Genomic DNA, 14,780 nt, shown 5'->3' with positions numbered 1-14,780 from the left:
AAATTTTCTTTAAACTTTTGAGTGGTCTTTTGAAAATCGCTCTATATTCTAATTTCTTTCACTTCCAAATAATTATTTTGCAACATTCCCATTTCCCAGATGACTACATATACAACCTCTACAAGATCCCCAACTACAGTAATATCTGTGAATTCATCAACTTCAATTTCCACAATTGTTGCTGGTATCAATTGTGATACAGTTGATTATGTACAAAGATATTATCCAATTGCAATGATGCAAATTATACTGGTATGTACGCTCTATTGATAAAACTAGTCAAACAGGTGGGCGTGCATAAGCTCCGCCCATTTCATGGCTTGTTCATTTTTCTTCGAATTTTCAGCTGATTCTCTCGTTCTCCTCCATATTTTTGATAATCGGCGGAAGAATTGCCCAACATCATTCATATTTTCATCCAAATGTCAAAAAATTACTGAAAACTTACCATGGAGCAATTTTAATGTATGGAGTGTCTCTCGGAACCGCACAGGTAAACAATTTAATTTTTTTTTGAAAAAAAACTTACTGTTTCAGCTATACCATGTAATGACATCAATGTCTTATGAAAGTTGTGAACTGTTGATTTCGTGCCGATTGTGTTTTGGGTTCAGAGTTATTGCAACGGCTACTGTTTTAAGTGAGTTATCTAGCAAAATGGAAACAGGAAAATAACATTTTCTAGAACCCTGAACTATTCAAATTTAAAAACAAAATAATTTCAGAAAAATAATTATTTTAGTTAAAAAAAAAATACAGTTTCAAAATTTGTATATTTCTCCGTTTTGTATGAGGTGATATTATGGAGAATGTATGTATTGTAATGACCAAATATGTAAAACTATGAAAAATTATAACTACTTTTTAAATTGGTTATAATTTTTCTATTTTGCAAAAGAATGCAAACATTTAAATTATTTTTGAATTCCCGCGCGAAATTATTTTTTCCTTAATTTTCTCCCACATATTTGTTCAGAATGCATATTTTTTCACAGATTTTTTCTTAAAAAACTCAATTCCTCTGAAACTTAAAAATTGATATAGAAATTCAAATTTCATACTTATTGCTGAAAAAAATTGTCTGAAAGTCTGAAAAAAAAATTAGAAAATGTAGAACAGGACATTCAAATATAATTTAATAATTCCAGCAATATTGAAAAAAATTATTAAAAAATGTTTTGAAACAGTTATTTTATTTATGTCTATTTTTTACATTTATAGTTAAAAACTCAAAAAACGACTCCACTTTTTAGAATTTCCAACAGTTTACAGAAATTTATAATAATTCAAATTTTTGAAAAAAAAAAATCAAAAATTACTGTTTCAAAATATTTATATTCCTAACTGTTTCATATTTGTCTATTTATTGTCTTTTGTATTTCATACTTTTCCAGTATTTTGTCTGCTGTTATTTGCAATTCCATTCGAACGTTCAATAGCAACTCAACATCTTGGAAGAGGATATGAGAATCGAAAAGGCTCAATTGGAAAATGGTTTTCCTGGAGCACTGTGAGCATTTTTTTCTCTTTCTTTGAAATATTTTTCCCAGTTTCAGGTCACCGTATCGCTTGTATTTTCCATTTGTTACCACTGGTCTGATTTCTCGAAAAATCGAGTTTGCACCCATTGCATTTACGATCAAAATCGAGTACTTATTCCAATGGAATTAATGATTTGGTTGACTGGAATGTCTATTAGTTCATTGATTTATACATTTGGATTATGGATTTTTAATCGGTGCAAATTGAAAAAGTTTGTTTTTTTTTTTTGAAAAATTTCTGTTTCAGTGAAGTATTAAATTTCGGAAATATTTTACAAAAATATTGCACTCTGCAGCCTAATAGTTTTTATCGCGCTTATTTTAAACTATTGGTCTGTAAATAATGTTTTTTAGGTTTTGAAAAAAAAATTTAAATTTAAAAAAAATTCGTTGAGAACTATTAAAAAAGTTGAACTATTGTGTTTGGCACTCTTATTTTCAAGAAATTTCGATTTCAATGTTGAAAATCCAATAAAAAACCACAGTTTCTTCTATTTCAAGGAAAGTAGCATTAAAATTTGAAAAAAAATACTGAGAAAAACTCAATTTTTTTTTCATCAAATTAATAATTTTAGGAAAGTTAAACTGGGCAAATTCAGATGTTAAAATTCAAATTTTTCACAACGAAAACCGTCTATTAAGCAACTCAAATGCCAATTGTTTATTTAATTGCCACGATGAAACAGTAAATTTAGTTTTCTTTTTTTCATTCGAGCACAATTTTTTGACAAGTCATTAAGAAACATACGTTTTTTGTTCAGGAAAATCTCCACTAGCAATCAAAATTTAAAGCATGTTTGTTTTATTAAAGCGATAAATTTCGGAAGTATTCTGGTCAAATAATTAAAATCATAAAATTTAGTTTCTTTTTTAATTTCCACTTTGAAACAATACATTTTTTTCCCATCGAAGCATACTTTTTGTCACATGAATTTCTTTTGTTTATTGGTCTTCACAAAACATAATTTTTTTCAGGAAAACCTATTCGCTCGCAATCGAATTTCAAATAAATCAAAATCTTCGAATTCTTCATTTGGTTCTTCCGTTATCATTATTAACCTCGTTAGCATTTATATGGTATTCCATTTCTCCAAAATGGTTCAAAATATCCATGGATATTGATCCAGAAAAGAAGCAATTTCATGAAATGGTGCAGAATGTGAGTACACCTAAAAATATATTTAACATTTTAATAGAGTGCCGTAAGAGCGAATAAGTACTAAAAACGGTTTTGGATAAATTTAAGATTTTATTGAAACCGTAAATTTTGGAAAATAAGAAAAAATTTATTTTGTACCAATTTACTTCGAGGGGCTAACCATCTGCTACGGAAAACGATGAAACATAAGTTAATACATTTTCAAAAATTCCAATTTTTATAAAAAATTCTTGAAACAGGAATTTTGATTAACCATTATCATTAAAAATTCTGAAGTTTTACGGCAACTTTTAAGGCTAAAAATACAAATCTAGTTTTGATATTTAATTTTCTTTAATTACAGTTTCAAGAAGGTGTCAAAAACATACAGAAATTTAGTTACTCAATTTGGTTATTTCTTTCAATTTCCAGATATTCCCCCTCTACACCCTTCTATCCTCATCCTTATGGCTTGTAATGATGATATCTGAAAAGAAAAAGAAAAGAATTGGATTGGTACCACCTGAAGCTAGAAAAGATGAAAAAGATGTATATTTCAAGTCATTGGACAATCAATGGTCAAAGGTTCCATCACAGAAACCGTCAGTTAAAATGCAAATTCTTACTGTTTTCTCAACGCCAAGAAATTCTATGATTGTTGCGTGAATCAGTAATTGTTTTGTTTTGAGGAAATAAATATTTACAACTGTAAAAATTGAGTATTTTAATATATATATATTTGAACATTTAGTTGAAATTTATCTTGTTTGGTGAGAACAGAACCTAACTTATAAAAAATATTTTTTATTTGATCAGCTTCTGAATTTTCTAGAAATGTTATGTATTTCTTAAAACCAAGTTTCATTTTGTGAACTCCTGCAAATTGCTCAAAGAGATAACACTCGGAGCCTAATGGCCAAAAACGCACTGTTTTTAGTTTCAAAAAATCCAGAAATCTACAATTTGCTTGAACTCTGTTGGTATGTACCAACGAAGCTTTTTTTTACTTTTAAAACTGGTTCGAACTTCAAAAAAGTTATGTCCGCCCATCTTTGCAATTAAGAAAAGATTTAATTTATGAACTTACTGAAACACTCTATTAATTTTTTTACAAAATATTCCATAGTATTTGAATAGTATTGAAATCGATTTGCTTTTGTTATAGACAATTTTGTGAATTTATTGAAACAAATTATTTTTCAAAGTTTTCCCTCAGAAAAGCGGAAAAAGTTAATTTAACCACTTCTCGAAGTTTTTCCATTTACTTTTCAATGAATTCCAATAGTTTACCTTTTTGGCTACTTCTTCAGTCTGAAAATATCACTCAATCACTTATTTTGTCAAAAAATGTTCATAATTTTATAAAAATTTCAGGAAAAAACAGGTAAGTCAGCATTATTATTCAAATTATACTAAATTTATGAATTTATTGAAACATTTGTATTCGTTTTAAACAAATTCCACTAGTTTCTAAACTTAGATGTCTATAATAATTCTGAAACCGTAAATTTCTCATATTTATCAAATTAAAAATTATTGAATTTAGCACTTCGAAAATGGGTCTATTGTAAAAAAAATTGAAAATTTCAAAATTTTACAAATTTTCAAATGTTTCAAACTTCCGCAAAAAGTACGGTTGTACTTATTTACTTAGTTACTTACAATTAGTCGATCCGTTCTTCAGAAGATCGATCGATTCTTTGACTATTGTATAAAATCTGATTCATCTCTTCTTCACATTAAGCAAAATTCAACATATTCCCATAGAAAACCAGAATTTCTAAACTTATTGAAACATTTTTAATCAAATTCCAATAGACTTTTTTATCTTAGACTGACTGAATACAATAAAAAGTTTGAATTTTTCATATAGGAATTATTCTTGAAACAGTAATTTTTGTTTACTTTTGGTAGATTGAGAATTGATAACGACACTTTTATTTAAAAAAAAAATTCCAAAAAATTGCAAAAACCACAAAGTCTGGGAGAGAGAAACTTGCAAAATTCAATAGAAACATTTTTTTTTTTAGTTTAAGAAATGGTTTTTTTTTTAATTTTTGAATTCAATCCACACCGAAAGTGCAAAACAATTTTTGTTGGCAAATTATCGGATCAGCACATTTACAAAAACTTCTTTTTTTTTCACCGATGTGTTCAAGTTTTTTTGGAAATTGATATAGAAATGTAAATAAGTATTTGTACTTTTTTGAAAAACAGCTTTAAATTTAATTAAAAGTCCTCAAAAGATGATCAAAAACTGCTATCAAAATTTTGACATTGAGTTTTTGTGCAATTTTTTGGAATTTTTGATTCAAAGTAAAATTATTTTTAGAAATTACACATATTTATCTACATTGCTATGTAAATTTCGAAAAAAATCTTCAACGCAACGGTAAGAGAAAGGGGCTTTTGTAAATATTATCAATGCGGAAATTGAAACAAAAGCATTTTTAACATAACATTTTAAAAGTAACTTCACTTATCAATTTATTGAAACATTAGTTTTAGAACTTTTTCAAAGTAAAACTTTCAAACTCTCCTCCACACTTTCTAATGTTTTTTTTTTCAGTGAAGCTCAAACATTTTTTCGTTTTTCGATTCTTCTAAGAGATCGAAAAACCGACATCCATAATACACACCAGGGGTGCGCTGTAATGCGCAATTCCGGAAATTGCCGGGCAGTTTCTGCAATTTTCAAGCCTAACTGTATTTCGAAAATAACAAAAAATGCCACCTTGTTTTTTAATATTCAGTTGATCTTTTTTCAAATGAAAATACTTACTAAGCTGAACACAAAATTTTAAAAGTAACTTCACTTATCAATTTATTGAAACATTATTGTTTTTAATAAAAAGCTCGTGAATAATTGAGAGTTGCAACAGACCGGATGTAAAATAATGTTTCTGAAACAGTGACGTTTGCCAATTTTCATGTTCTTTGTGAATATGAAATTTTGGAATTTTTATTCCAAAAATAACTCGAATCCAAACAAAATTTCATGCAAAATGAGCAGATTTCAGACTTATAAAATTATTGTCTGTTTCATATTATATAGTGTGCGTATTATATAGTGTCATATATAATAGTGTGCATATATTTTTATTGTTTTTTATTGAACCATTGGTTTTGGATTCCAATGTTTGTCAGGTCTTACTGAAAATTCCTTGATGAGATAGATAGAATGTGAGACGCTAAAAACGCTTTTTAGAAAGAGTGTACAAAGAGACACGAGAGAAACAGGCAACTGTAGAGGGACATCCCAGTGAGTTTTTCGTCATTCTGTATCAAATGTCGCCTTTTGTATGTTGACTCGTGTTATTTTCTCCGATTTTTTTCATTTTGGATGTTAATATTCTAAAATTTCGATGCTAATAGTCCTTCAATGTCTATTCAACGTTGTGGCTGCTGCTCACTAATAAGATAAATATAATTTTGTACTTCAAAACGTTGTCTACTAGGACACTAACCGAGGATCAGCATACTTTATAGAGACCCTTCGAGGTATTCTATAGAAGTCTTTTGTGATTCTAAAGTATGCAAAAAAGGTATATACGCCAATTGTTTCAGCCAAAAGATAATCATAGCTTTCGAAATATGATGGAAAACAATTGAGAATCAAGCCCTGCAAAAGATGTACGGAAGCGCTGTCGCATTAGATGCAATGCCACAAAATTATTATTTTTCCATTCCCATACATATTTCCATGTCCCGGTGCCTATTCCACTCCCATCACTAACCAAATAAGGACGCCCAATAAAATTTATTCTATTCTTTAAAAAACTATTGGTTGGAGTTTATCTTGTCAGTCATGTTGACAAGCCCATTGGGGAATATAAGATTCGATTTTTTTAAACTACGCTCTAATTTATTGATCAATGAAAAAATCGGGGGTGAATTGCACGCATATTAAGAGAAAAACGAACAAAATTTTAATAAGTGGTTGGGGTAATGAGTGGATCGGTAAAACAAGAAAAAAAATGTTTAAAATACTAGAAATCAGAAAGTGGGTGAACAGAGGAAAGTTAATTTTTTCCTACTTTAGGCATAGACGGTAACCTCTTTAGGCTACCACGCATTGATTTCAGCCTGGAGGAGCTTCTCAGTCATGAATATCATATAGCAGTTGGGCGATCTTTAACACAAGAGAATACCAATTTGAAAACGTTTCAAATTCAGTTATCTTGAAGTTCTGAAAAAAATCATTAATAGAAAAAAGATGAGAGTTTTAATAGTCACATATGGTTCAGTAAGGCGATCGCCCTGAAAAATAGACACAAAAAGATGTATTTTATTGACGTATTTTATTTTAAATTTTAAAAGGATTTTCCGGTTGTTTTTGGTAGTATTGTATTCAACGAAATGCAGAATTGAAAAAAGGCTATGAGAGATTTATAGTTAATATCGACGTGCATTTATAGTAAAATTGTCAAACAAAATAATTCCATACGTTCTTCATTTTATTAGTTAAAAATTAGTTTTAAAATGGCGGGGGTATAATACACAAGTACCAAAGGAAAAATACATTTCAACATTCAATTGAATTGGGATTTAGATCAAAAAATATATGCACATTCTGAAACATGCAATCATTTTTAAAAAAATTGTAAACCTGGGAATGTAGATTTAGAATAAAATCCAGGTTCTAGAATACAAAATCAATTACCAGAAATATATGAGTAAAAAGCCCAACTACGATCCCAATTAAAAAATTCTCAAGAAAAATTAAATTTTGAAATTGGAAAATCGGGAGAACTCAGCCGAAATGAAAAATAAAACATTTTCATAGTGTTACTTTTACTTTTAGCATATTTTATTTAAAACAATTTTCTCATTTATTCCCATTTAAAAAATTATATTCGTTCCCCAAAGTTTCACCACAATTCCCAACTCTCCTATTGAAAAATATTCATCGGGTCGAATTACTCGGTGTCGAGACAACAAAAAACTTACCCTCGACTACAACATTGAATGATCGATCAATATCCTGTTTAGTTGCAAATCGACAATCATATTTTCCAGCCTTGTCTTGTGTTGCATTGAAGACAAGCGTATTACCGTTTGATTCGAATCGATATCCCTTATCTTCATTGATCTCACTACCATTGTGGAACCAACGGGGTATTGGTACTGGACTGAAATTATTTGATAAACTAATCGAATATTTTAAGGAGAAAAAACCGATATCTTTCCTAAAAACTTCAACTTTATTCCCTGTACCATATTTATATTAAAAACCAACTTTTCAGTTTCAAAGTTGGTGTTTCTCAGAAAAATTGGTTCTGTTGCTATGATTCTCCTGGATAGAAGACCGGATAGAAGATTTGGATAGAAGACCGCATTTTGCAGAAAACATATTTACAGTTTGCAGACCGAAAATTGCATCTTTTTAAACGAGTTGATGGAGAAAAAACATCTCAAAACTTACTATGCGGAGAAGAAGCAGTGAAGTTTGTGTAGATTTCCTTGTTCAGCAATTGGAGAACTCCGATTCAAGTACTGCTCAGTTGGAGTCGTTTGTTGCACTGAAAACTTTTTTAATTAGAGCATGTATGCCAAGTCAAGTGTTTCGAAATTATTAATTTGAATCCTATCATATTTTAAAATTATACCTTTATATTCATATTATAGGGTGGTCCATAATTATGGTGACAACTTCTTGCGCCTATAAAATTTGATGGAATTTTCTAAATATAGTTAAACCACACAGGTTTTATTCACAATTTTCTAGAGAACACAAAATGATGTTAAACTTTGAAAATATCTTCCTGTGCGACACGGCAGACCCACTGAAACGAAGCTATTATATTTGAATTTTAGGAAAAAAAACTTGGAATTTTATTTGAGTTGTTTACATTTTTATTTCATTTTCATAAAGCACTTATCAATAATTTCTTGTTCAGCTTTTTCCCTGCACATGTTCATATTGCTGAAGAACAGTACAATGCAATCCGAAAGGAGCTTAACCACTTCCGCATTGCCCTTGTTTTATGGTGCATACAGTTTCGCCATCTGTCGGCGAATATTTCAAAAAAAAATACACTGGAGTATTTTAGCAATTTTGAAAATTCAAAAGGTGAAAAATTCCAATCAAAAAAGTTTACTAAAAATTGTCTATACTTTTTTTCGGATAGAATACAAATGTTTTCGATTGAAAATTTAATTGAAAAAAGAACTCACAACTACGTCTCTTGTTATTAGTGATTTGCAGACTAAACTGATTGCCAGACTTGTAGTCCTTGAGTCTGATGTTCTCGGCTGTACATGTGTAGTAGCGATCCGACTTGAAATCCGTTTCATTAGCATAGTGAAAAAACAATATGGCCTAAAAAGGGAAGAAAAGATAAAAAATAAAACTAACCACAAGGAAAAGTAGACATCCTAGCAGGAATATGAATGTTGTAGTATTCGGTGGGCCACCACGACCCATTGTCTCTCGTAACCCCATTGTGATCATGTTGAAAAGGGGTTGATCAGCGAATATCAACAGTTTCAATGGAAAAAGAGATACCCGAAACGGGGAAGACGTGATGGGACAAGTAAGGCGGGTAGTTGGTCTCAGTAGCAGTAGATCTCTTTCGCTCACTCTTCCTATCTCTCACTTGCCCCAAACACAGCACTGGTATTTTTGTGTATTTCTATGTCTCTCTTCACTTCATCTCTGTCCCCTATTTTCTCTGAATTTCACGCACATTTTCTCTGCGCACTCCTCCTTCTTTTATCCGATGGGCAACGCCTCCTTCTACCATCATCGCTACCACCAGAGAAGCACCAAAAGCGCCGCGAGAGCACCCAAAATGACGCTTCCCTTCTTTTCTTCTACGCCTTCATCGTCGTCAACCCAATGGGGAATTTCCTAGAGACAAAAAACAAGGAAGAGCTGAAGAAGAAGAATCGGTGAAGCATTGAAAAGAGAAAAGAGCAAAAAAAAAGATTATAAAGGCTATGTTGGTGACAGTATGAAGGTTCATCGAAAATATCAATTTTTCCGAATTATCATTTACTATATATAAAGCGCTTATTCTGTGTGTCCATAGTTTGTAGTCTATGTAGTCTTTGTAGTCTCAGAAGTTCTGGCTTCTGGAGGGATAGTTAGTTGAGGTTAGTGTAGGGATACAGACGGGGTACTGTAGTGGTACAATAGTGGTGCGGTAGGAATACTGTAGGGTTACGGTAGTTTCAGAAAAAATTAGTTTTAGACCCAGAAGTCGGGGACCGCGCCGGAGGTGCGATCCACAGCTGGTATTTTAAAATTCAGGAAACAGGAAATTTTTAGTTTTGGTGAAGTATTGTTCCAAAACTGATTTTTTCCAGTTTTTCAGTTTGAATTCCGCTGGTATGTATAAACAAAGTTGTTTTACTTTAAAATTTGTTCCAACTTCATAAAAGCTCTGCCCGCACATCTTTGCAATCAAGAAAAGAGTGAATTTATGAACCTAATGAAACACTATTCATTTTTTGCAGAATGTTCCGATAGTTTGGAAATCGATTTGCTTTCCTAAAGACAAACTTGTGATTTTATTGAAAAAAAAACAATATTTTCTGAAGTTTTAACTCAGAAAAGCGGAAACATTTAAATTAACAACTTCTCGAAGTTTTCTTCTTTTCTGTTTCAATGAATTCCAATAGTTTCCTTTTTGGTTACTTTTTCAGTCTGAAAATATCACTCAATAAATTATTTTGTCAAAATTTTCGTAATTTTATAGAAAATAGGAATAGGATCAAGAATTATGCAGTATATGGGGCAAAAACAATGAAACACGAGTAATTATGTACACTCTGAAACAGGCAATGATTTTAAAAGATATTCCAAACTTGGAAATTGTTCATTTAAAGTAAATTTAAGATTTTAAAATACAAAACCTGATATCAAAAAAATTCCGTTTCAAACACAACATTTATCAATTAAATTATATTTGTTCGTGTTACTATTGTCAGTCTCACAGGTGCATTGGGTAGAGTGAATCTTGTTCCATTTTGTCTGTATTCCAAGTTTCTGTGATGCTCCATTGACGATTGTATCTTTCATTACTCCCATTAATTTGAGGAAAAATGTTAGAAACGTTGAACAAACGTTGAATTTGAAACGATTGAGAGGAGTTCCTCCGTAAACCAGCTCCATCCAGAAGGATCGGTGAGAATTTCTCAGAAGAAGATGGCTGCAGTGATAAAGAAAACAGAAGAGTTACCGGAAGGATAAATATTACAATAAAAATGGGCTAATCTATTCAATACAATGTCAAACTCAGAAAAAAAGTCAATCAGGGTAATACTTAAAATCAAAGAAAAATGAAAATTTACAAAACACTATGACACCAAAGTTGCAATTAACTGTTAGAACGAATCAATTTTATATGTGCACATTCTGAAACATGCAATGATTTCAAAAGATATTTCAAACTCCAAAAATGTTCATTTAAAGTGAAAGTTAGGACTCTAAAATACAAAACCAGATGCCAAAAAAATCGCCGTTTCAAACACAAAATTTATTCGTTCCAGTAAATTCCTGGATTTTGACGATTGTAGGGGTGCTCATGGGTCGAATAGGGTCGACCCGCTTTTTTCACAGTAGCTCAACCAATAGTCCGATCATAGTTTTGAAAATGGAAATTAAATTAGCATGACCTCCTTGCTAAAATTTTCATTCGGGGTCAAAATTTTATTCATCGGGGTCGCTACAAATGCTGCCTAAAGTTGGAGCGGGTCGACCCTTTTTGACCCAAGTGCACCTCTAGACGATTGACGTTCAAGAAGGAGGTTTTGAAGGTCGTTTTGAAGTTTTAGAAGTCTCAGCCCGCTTCCTCTTTCCTTCCTCTCATGCGCGAGGGGTGGTTGTATTATTAAAGTCAAATGTATTCCCAAATCTTCACAAAAAGCAACATATTTAAACTATTAGCCACATACTGTGAAAATTTATTTATCGATCCTTGAATTTTGCAAAAAGATTTTTTTTTCCGAGATCAATCTGAATATTAAAATTTTCAATCTTCACAAATTTCAGATATTATCTTTCATTCCTTCCCATTTGAGGAAAAATGTTAAAAACGTTGAACTCAAACACGAAACAGTAATTGTTTTCGAAAACTACAAAATACATTTTTTGGAAAAAATTGAAAAAAAATTGCCGTTTCAAAAGTTTCATATTAGCTTTTCAATTCGTTCCAATTTGTTCTTTTGCGTTTTGGAGCCATTGCAAATTCAAACGTCCGCGTCACAGCGATGATAGAATACGTCACTTATGTGAAAGTAAGAACTGATTTGATATCGAGTTTGGACAAATAATTATGGTAGATAACATCTTCCACGTTCCCGAGGTCACGACACCGATTGCTGCAAAATTCGGAGTTTTCTACATTAACATTAATTTTTGGTCGACACTGTATGCACATTCATAAATATGCAATTAGATTTTGATTTATTGCAAACTGGGAAATTGCTCATTACACTGCTTCAGTTTTAGAAACAGTTCTCTTTTTAGTCCAAAGAATAGCAGCGAGGCATTCATCTGAACGACGATTCTCGTTACTGTAAACTCAGATGTGAAACAATTGTTTAAAAAAAACTTTACAGTATTCAAGAGTGGGCTAGGGAATTTTAAATGATCAAAAACGATACTGTTTCGCTTTTGAATTAAAAGTAACAGAAAAGTACCACTGATTTTAATTGGTCGATTCCAAAATAATCGTTTCTTATTCAATTAGACTTGCTGAAGTACATATTTGAATTAATGATAATATTCATAATATTATGGAAACAGTTATATTAATAAAGAAAAACTTGAAGTTTCGCTTCGAAATGTTGTTACTCAATAGATTGAGATCAATCTGAAACTTTTGAGACAATAGTAGGTTTGATCTCCAAAATCTTTATATTAGCATTCTCTAGCACCGAAGGGCATCTCGCGAGTTAAAGTTTTAAATTGACCGGCCCATAAAATGTCGGCTGCTTTGTTACACACCTGTCATACTTGAAAAGATAATTACAGAATTTTACAAAAGCAACAAGAAGCTAACCAACATTTACCAAAAAACAATAAAAAAAATTGAGTTCAAAAATGAAAAAAAAGTTTCCGTTTCAAAACTTTTATAAATTTTTTGCGAGATAAATTTTTTGTTAGTGCAAATCAGAATATTAGGAAAAATAATTTGTCTAGTTATTTAATAACAATAAATTGGAAAAATTTGCTCTTGTAGCTTTTTTAAAAAAGTTTTCTGGAAAAAACATGAATTGGAAAAAAACAGAATTTTCAGCAAAAATTTGAGCTTTGTTCGAATTTTTGCTAAAAAAACATGAAACTTCTGAAAAAATACCAGCCAAGGGAATTACATGATTCCAAATTTCGTTCATTTTATGGAGACAGGAGTAACATTTGCACCGCCCAAAAAAATTGGATGTGTCAATTGGCGAAATAACGCTGAGCGGTTTTTTTAAATGGATCTTGGTTATGGAGGAGAACGACTCGATCTCTTCGAATTCCGAAATATCGCCGAAATCGAGTCAGTCATCAAACAGCTGATACTTTCATTGTTAATTGCCGAAAAGAAGTATGAATACGAGCACCTGGATCTCCACGTTAAGAATATACTCGTCAAAAGAGAATCTGGATCACTGGAATATAGATTAAATAATTCAAGAATCCAGCTACCAAATGAAAATGTAAAAGTATCAATCATAGATTTCAACCAAAGCCGGATGAAAATCGGTTAGTGCAGATCCGAATATTAGGAAAAAAAATAATTTTTCGAGTTTTTGAATAACTATGAATTGGAAATACTTGCTCTTATACTACGAAAAAATTATTAAAGGTGGAGTACCGAAATTTGAGACTTTGAAATTTGAGACACAATTGCTTTTGTTGGAGAATTTGCTCCAATCGTAACTGAAATAATTTTTTAAAAATCTTAATTGAATAGGCATCGGAGGCTCTAGGGTGTTCACCGGCTTTAAGCTTAAACGTACTTGGTTTTTGTCGAATTCAAAAAGAGCAACTCCATGGCGGTTCTGGCCTCCTCCAAATAATTGCCATACGTTGGTGACCCAACCAATTAGATTAATTGCTGTACCCTTTCCATTCATATCTGAAATGATTTTTTTAAATCTTAATTGAATAGACATCGGAGGCTCTAGGGTGTTCAGAGGCGTTTTAAGCTCAAACGTACCTGGTTTTTGTGGAATTCAAGAACAAGGCTTCCATTTCGGCTCTTGTCTCTTCTAAAATGTTACCCACTGTTGGTGAAGCCACATAGATATCGTTGTAGACCACCTCAGTGCCTGTAATTTTTAGCTGTGATTAAGTAGTATCCAAATTTCAACGGTGGAGTTCTGAAATTTGAGAATTAGAAAATTTTTGTTTTTTTTTGTCGAAAATTGTTTTGTGACAGCCATGATGGAGACCCGAAATTAAAAATTTGGCTTTTTTAGACCCAAAATGGTCCAAAATTACCGAAAAAAATCGATTGTTTTACAAAAAAAACGCCAACTATTTCAATATTTTCAGCATTTTTTGGGGCTTTGTTGAAAAAACCCCAATTTTTTGTTCAGATTTCAGAGGTTTTTATCTAGCAAAAGCAGGAAATATACTACTTTTGAACACTTTTTTGAAGTAAAAACTAGCAGAACCGTCTGAAAGTCGTAGTTTTTTTCATAATTTTCAGTCGAAATTTGTTTTAAAGCCGTCAATTTGGGCAGTTTTTTGACAGTTTTCGGTTTATTCGGCCGTTTTAATGGCTTCATATTAGGAAACATTTGGAACAATAGTTGGTTTGACCTTCAATAACTTTTTATTAGCATACTAGCACCGACCGACATTTCGCGAGTTCGAGTGTTAAATTGACCGTCCCATAAAATGTCGGCCGAATAGTGATTGCAGAATTTCAGAGAAACAACAAGGATCGTGATAATTGATAGAATCGGCACAAAATTTTCGGAATGTTTTTTCCTGAAACCTAGATAAGCTACCCGCAATTTGCCAAAAACGGCAACAAAGTTTAGTTCAAGAATGAAAAAAAAAGTTTCCGTTTCAAAACTTTTTTTAATTTATTTCTCTGGAATAGTCATATGTTTGAAGATCACGATGTTCAAAAAACAACACCGCGTTTTGTGAT

At 31.4% G+C, this 14,780-nt stretch overlaps 3 protein-coding genes, 47 non-coding genes and 1 pseudogene across 51 annotated transcripts; 27 read left to right on the top strand and 24 right to left on the bottom strand.

The window, feature by feature from the left end:
• The first annotated feature begins 97 nt into the window (after positions 1-97).
• On the top strand, positions 98-3,395 carry Y57G11C.46 (Serpentine Receptor, class T). The gene is made up of 7 exons (NM_001028359.2): positions 98-252; positions 347-493; positions 538-640; positions 1,395-1,510; positions 1,557-1,753; positions 2,517-2,700; positions 3,112-3,395. The coding sequence occupies exons 1-7, from the start codon at positions 100-102 to the stop codon at positions 3,343-3,345; spliced, it is 1,134 nt and encodes a 377-aa protein (NP_001023530.1). The 5' UTR covers positions 98-99; the 3' UTR covers positions 3,346-3,395.
• 21ur-1032 lies at positions 574-594 on the top strand. Its single transcript, NR_060785.1, has one exon.
• 21ur-11910 lies at positions 679-699 on the top strand. The gene has a single exon (NR_060784.1).
• On the top strand, positions 802-822 carry 21ur-7347. Its single transcript, NR_060783.1, has one exon.
• Positions 805-825, top strand: 21ur-9728. Its single transcript, NR_060782.1, has one exon.
• On the top strand, positions 1,363-1,383 carry 21ur-12774. Its single transcript, NR_060781.1, has one exon.
• Positions 1,364-1,384, top strand: 21ur-14466. The gene has a single exon (NR_060780.1).
• 21ur-14706 lies at positions 1,368-1,388 on the top strand. The gene has a single exon (NR_060779.1).
• On the top strand, positions 1,593-1,613 carry 21ur-14747. Its single transcript, NR_060778.1, has one exon.
• 21ur-2739 lies at positions 1,826-1,846 on the top strand. Its single transcript, NR_060777.1, has one exon.
• Positions 2,158-2,178, bottom strand: 21ur-10775. The gene has a single exon (NR_060776.1).
• 21ur-10313 lies at positions 2,162-2,182 on the bottom strand. The gene has a single exon (NR_060775.1).
• On the bottom strand, positions 2,364-2,384 carry 21ur-1246. Its single transcript, NR_060774.1, has one exon.
• Positions 2,737-2,757, bottom strand: 21ur-75. The gene has a single exon (NR_060773.1).
• On the bottom strand, positions 2,873-2,893 carry 21ur-7. Its single transcript, NR_060772.1, has one exon.
• On the top strand, positions 3,087-3,107 carry 21ur-12698. Its single transcript, NR_060771.1, has one exon.
• 21ur-9716 lies at positions 3,284-3,304 on the bottom strand. The gene has a single exon (NR_060770.1).
• A 312-nt stretch (positions 3,396-3,707) lies between the features above and the next one.
• Positions 3,708-3,728, bottom strand: 21ur-1128. The gene has a single exon (NR_060769.1).
• Positions 3,729-3,803: 75 nt separating this feature from the next.
• On the bottom strand, positions 3,804-3,824 carry 21ur-3294. Its single transcript, NR_060768.1, has one exon.
• A 226-nt stretch (positions 3,825-4,050) lies between these two features.
• On the bottom strand, positions 4,051-4,071 carry 21ur-5070. Its single transcript, NR_060767.1, has one exon.
• A 45-nt stretch (positions 4,072-4,116) lies between these two features.
• 21ur-8266 lies at positions 4,117-4,137 on the bottom strand. The gene has a single exon (NR_060766.1).
• A 196-nt stretch (positions 4,138-4,333) lies between these two features.
• Positions 4,334-4,354, top strand: 21ur-8212. The gene has a single exon (NR_060765.1).
• 21ur-13567 lies at positions 4,335-4,355 on the top strand. The gene has a single exon (NR_060764.1).
• A 56-nt stretch (positions 4,356-4,411) lies between these two features.
• 21ur-4791 lies at positions 4,412-4,432 on the bottom strand. Its single transcript, NR_060763.1, has one exon.
• A 73-nt stretch (positions 4,433-4,505) lies between these two features.
• 21ur-4597 lies at positions 4,506-4,526 on the bottom strand. Its single transcript, NR_060762.1, has one exon.
• Positions 4,527-4,926: 400 nt separating this feature from the next.
• 21ur-4824 lies at positions 4,927-4,947 on the top strand. The gene has a single exon (NR_060761.1).
• Positions 4,948-5,111: 164 nt separating this feature from the next.
• Positions 5,112-5,132, bottom strand: 21ur-3818. The gene has a single exon (NR_060760.1).
• A 316-nt stretch (positions 5,133-5,448) lies between these two features.
• Positions 5,449-5,469, bottom strand: 21ur-4540. Its single transcript, NR_060759.1, has one exon.
• Positions 5,470-5,520: 51 nt separating this feature from the next.
• Positions 5,521-5,541, bottom strand: 21ur-11663. Its single transcript, NR_060758.1, has one exon.
• 21ur-15201 lies at positions 5,524-5,544 on the bottom strand. The gene has a single exon (NR_060757.1).
• A 980-nt stretch (positions 5,545-6,524) lies between these two features.
• On the bottom strand, positions 6,525-9,283 carry oig-5 (Ig-like domain-containing protein). Its single transcript, NM_001028363.5, has 5 exons — positions 9,038-9,283; positions 8,857-8,959; positions 8,105-8,201; positions 7,630-7,811; positions 6,525-6,868 (listed from the first exon to the last, which is right to left on the bottom strand). Exons 1-5 carry the CDS (start codon positions 9,131-9,133, stop codon positions 6,852-6,854), a joined length of 495 nt encoding a protein of 164 aa, NP_001023534.1. The 5' UTR covers positions 9,134-9,283; the 3' UTR covers positions 6,525-6,851.
• On the bottom strand, positions 7,194-7,214 carry 21ur-14895. The gene has a single exon (NR_060756.1).
• 21ur-4671 lies at positions 7,195-7,215 on the bottom strand. Its single transcript, NR_060755.1, has one exon.
• Positions 7,938-7,958, top strand: 21ur-11052. The gene has a single exon (NR_060754.1).
• 21ur-13411 lies at positions 8,576-8,596 on the top strand. Its single transcript, NR_060753.1, has one exon.
• A 774-nt stretch (positions 9,284-10,057) lies between the features above and the next one.
• On the bottom strand, positions 10,058-10,078 carry 21ur-2757. Its single transcript, NR_060752.1, has one exon.
• Positions 10,079-10,329: 251 nt separating this feature from the next.
• On the top strand, positions 10,330-10,350 carry 21ur-7264. Its single transcript, NR_060751.1, has one exon.
• Positions 10,351-10,602: 252 nt separating this feature from the next.
• Positions 10,603-10,623, top strand: 21ur-3966. Its single transcript, NR_060750.1, has one exon.
• A 359-nt stretch (positions 10,624-10,982) lies between these two features.
• On the bottom strand, positions 10,983-11,003 carry 21ur-2423. The gene has a single exon (NR_060749.1).
• Positions 10,987-11,007, bottom strand: 21ur-13087. Its single transcript, NR_060748.1, has one exon.
• An 837-nt stretch (positions 11,008-11,844) lies between these two features.
• 21ur-13679 lies at positions 11,845-11,865 on the top strand. Its single transcript, NR_060747.1, has one exon.
• 21ur-6853 lies at positions 11,847-11,867 on the top strand. Its single transcript, NR_060746.1, has one exon.
• Positions 11,868-12,366: 499 nt separating this feature from the next.
• 21ur-14408 lies at positions 12,367-12,387 on the bottom strand. The gene has a single exon (NR_060745.1).
• A 402-nt stretch (positions 12,388-12,789) lies between these two features.
• Positions 12,790-12,810, top strand: 21ur-13056. Its single transcript, NR_060744.1, has one exon.
• Positions 12,791-12,811, top strand: 21ur-11212. The gene has a single exon (NR_060743.1).
• On the top strand, positions 12,794-12,814 carry 21ur-4457. The gene has a single exon (NR_060742.1).
• A 191-nt stretch (positions 12,815-13,005) lies between these two features.
• Positions 13,006-13,383, top strand: Y57G11C.54 (annotated as a pseudogene). Its single transcript has one exon. A coding segment is annotated over exon 1 (378 nt).
• A 343-nt stretch (positions 13,384-13,726) lies between these two features.
• Y57G11C.1142 (uncharacterized protein) lies at positions 13,727-13,870 on the bottom strand (the record flags this gene model as incomplete). Its single annotated transcript, NM_001268908.3, has 2 exons — positions 13,727-13,754; positions 13,836-13,870. 2 exons carry the CDS (start codon positions 13,868-13,870, stop codon positions 13,727-13,729), a joined length of 63 nt encoding a protein of 20 aa, NP_001255837.1.
• An 864-nt stretch (positions 13,871-14,734) lies between these two features.
• Positions 14,735-14,755, top strand: 21ur-13124. The gene has a single exon (NR_060741.1).
• On the top strand, positions 14,737-14,757 carry 21ur-12726. The gene has a single exon (NR_060740.1).
• Positions 14,738-14,758, top strand: 21ur-5656. Its single transcript, NR_060739.1, has one exon.
• The last annotated feature ends 22 nt before the right edge of the window (positions 14,759-14,780 follow it).

The sequence above is a fragment of the Caenorhabditis elegans genome, chromosome IV (genome assembly GCF_000002985.6).
Source record: "Caenorhabditis elegans chromosome IV".
NCBI lineage: Eukaryota > Metazoa > Nematoda > Chromadorea > Rhabditida > Rhabditidae > Caenorhabditis > Caenorhabditis elegans.
Note: the sequence above shows the minus strand (reverse complement) of the source record. Positions and strands in the feature narration are given on the sequence as shown.

Bases quoted from the DNA above. Each gene is read 5' to 3' on its own strand.
- oig-5 (NM_001028363.5), bottom strand. From the start codon at position 9,133: ATGATCACAATGGGGTTACGAGAGACAATGGGTCGTGGTGGCCCACCG. The intron at 8,960-9,037 runs GTTAGTTTTATT...ACGGATTTCAAG, and splicing joins GATGTCTACTTTTCCTTGTG to TCGGATCGCTACTACACATG. The intron at 8,202-8,856 runs GTGAGTTCTTTT...AAAAGTTTTCAG, and splicing joins TAATAACAAGAGACGTAGTT to TGCAACAAACGACTCCAACT.
- Y57G11C.46 (NM_001028359.2), top strand. From the start codon at position 100: ATGACTACATATACAACCTCTACAAGATCCCCAACTACAGTAATATCT. The intron at 253-346 runs GTATGTACGCTC...TCGAATTTTCAG, and splicing joins CAATGATGCAAATTATACTG to CTGATTCTCTCGTTCTCCTC. The intron at 1,754-2,516 runs GTTTGTTTTTTT...AATTTTTTTCAG, and splicing joins AATCGGTGCAAATTGAAAAA to GAAAACCTATTCGCTCGCAA.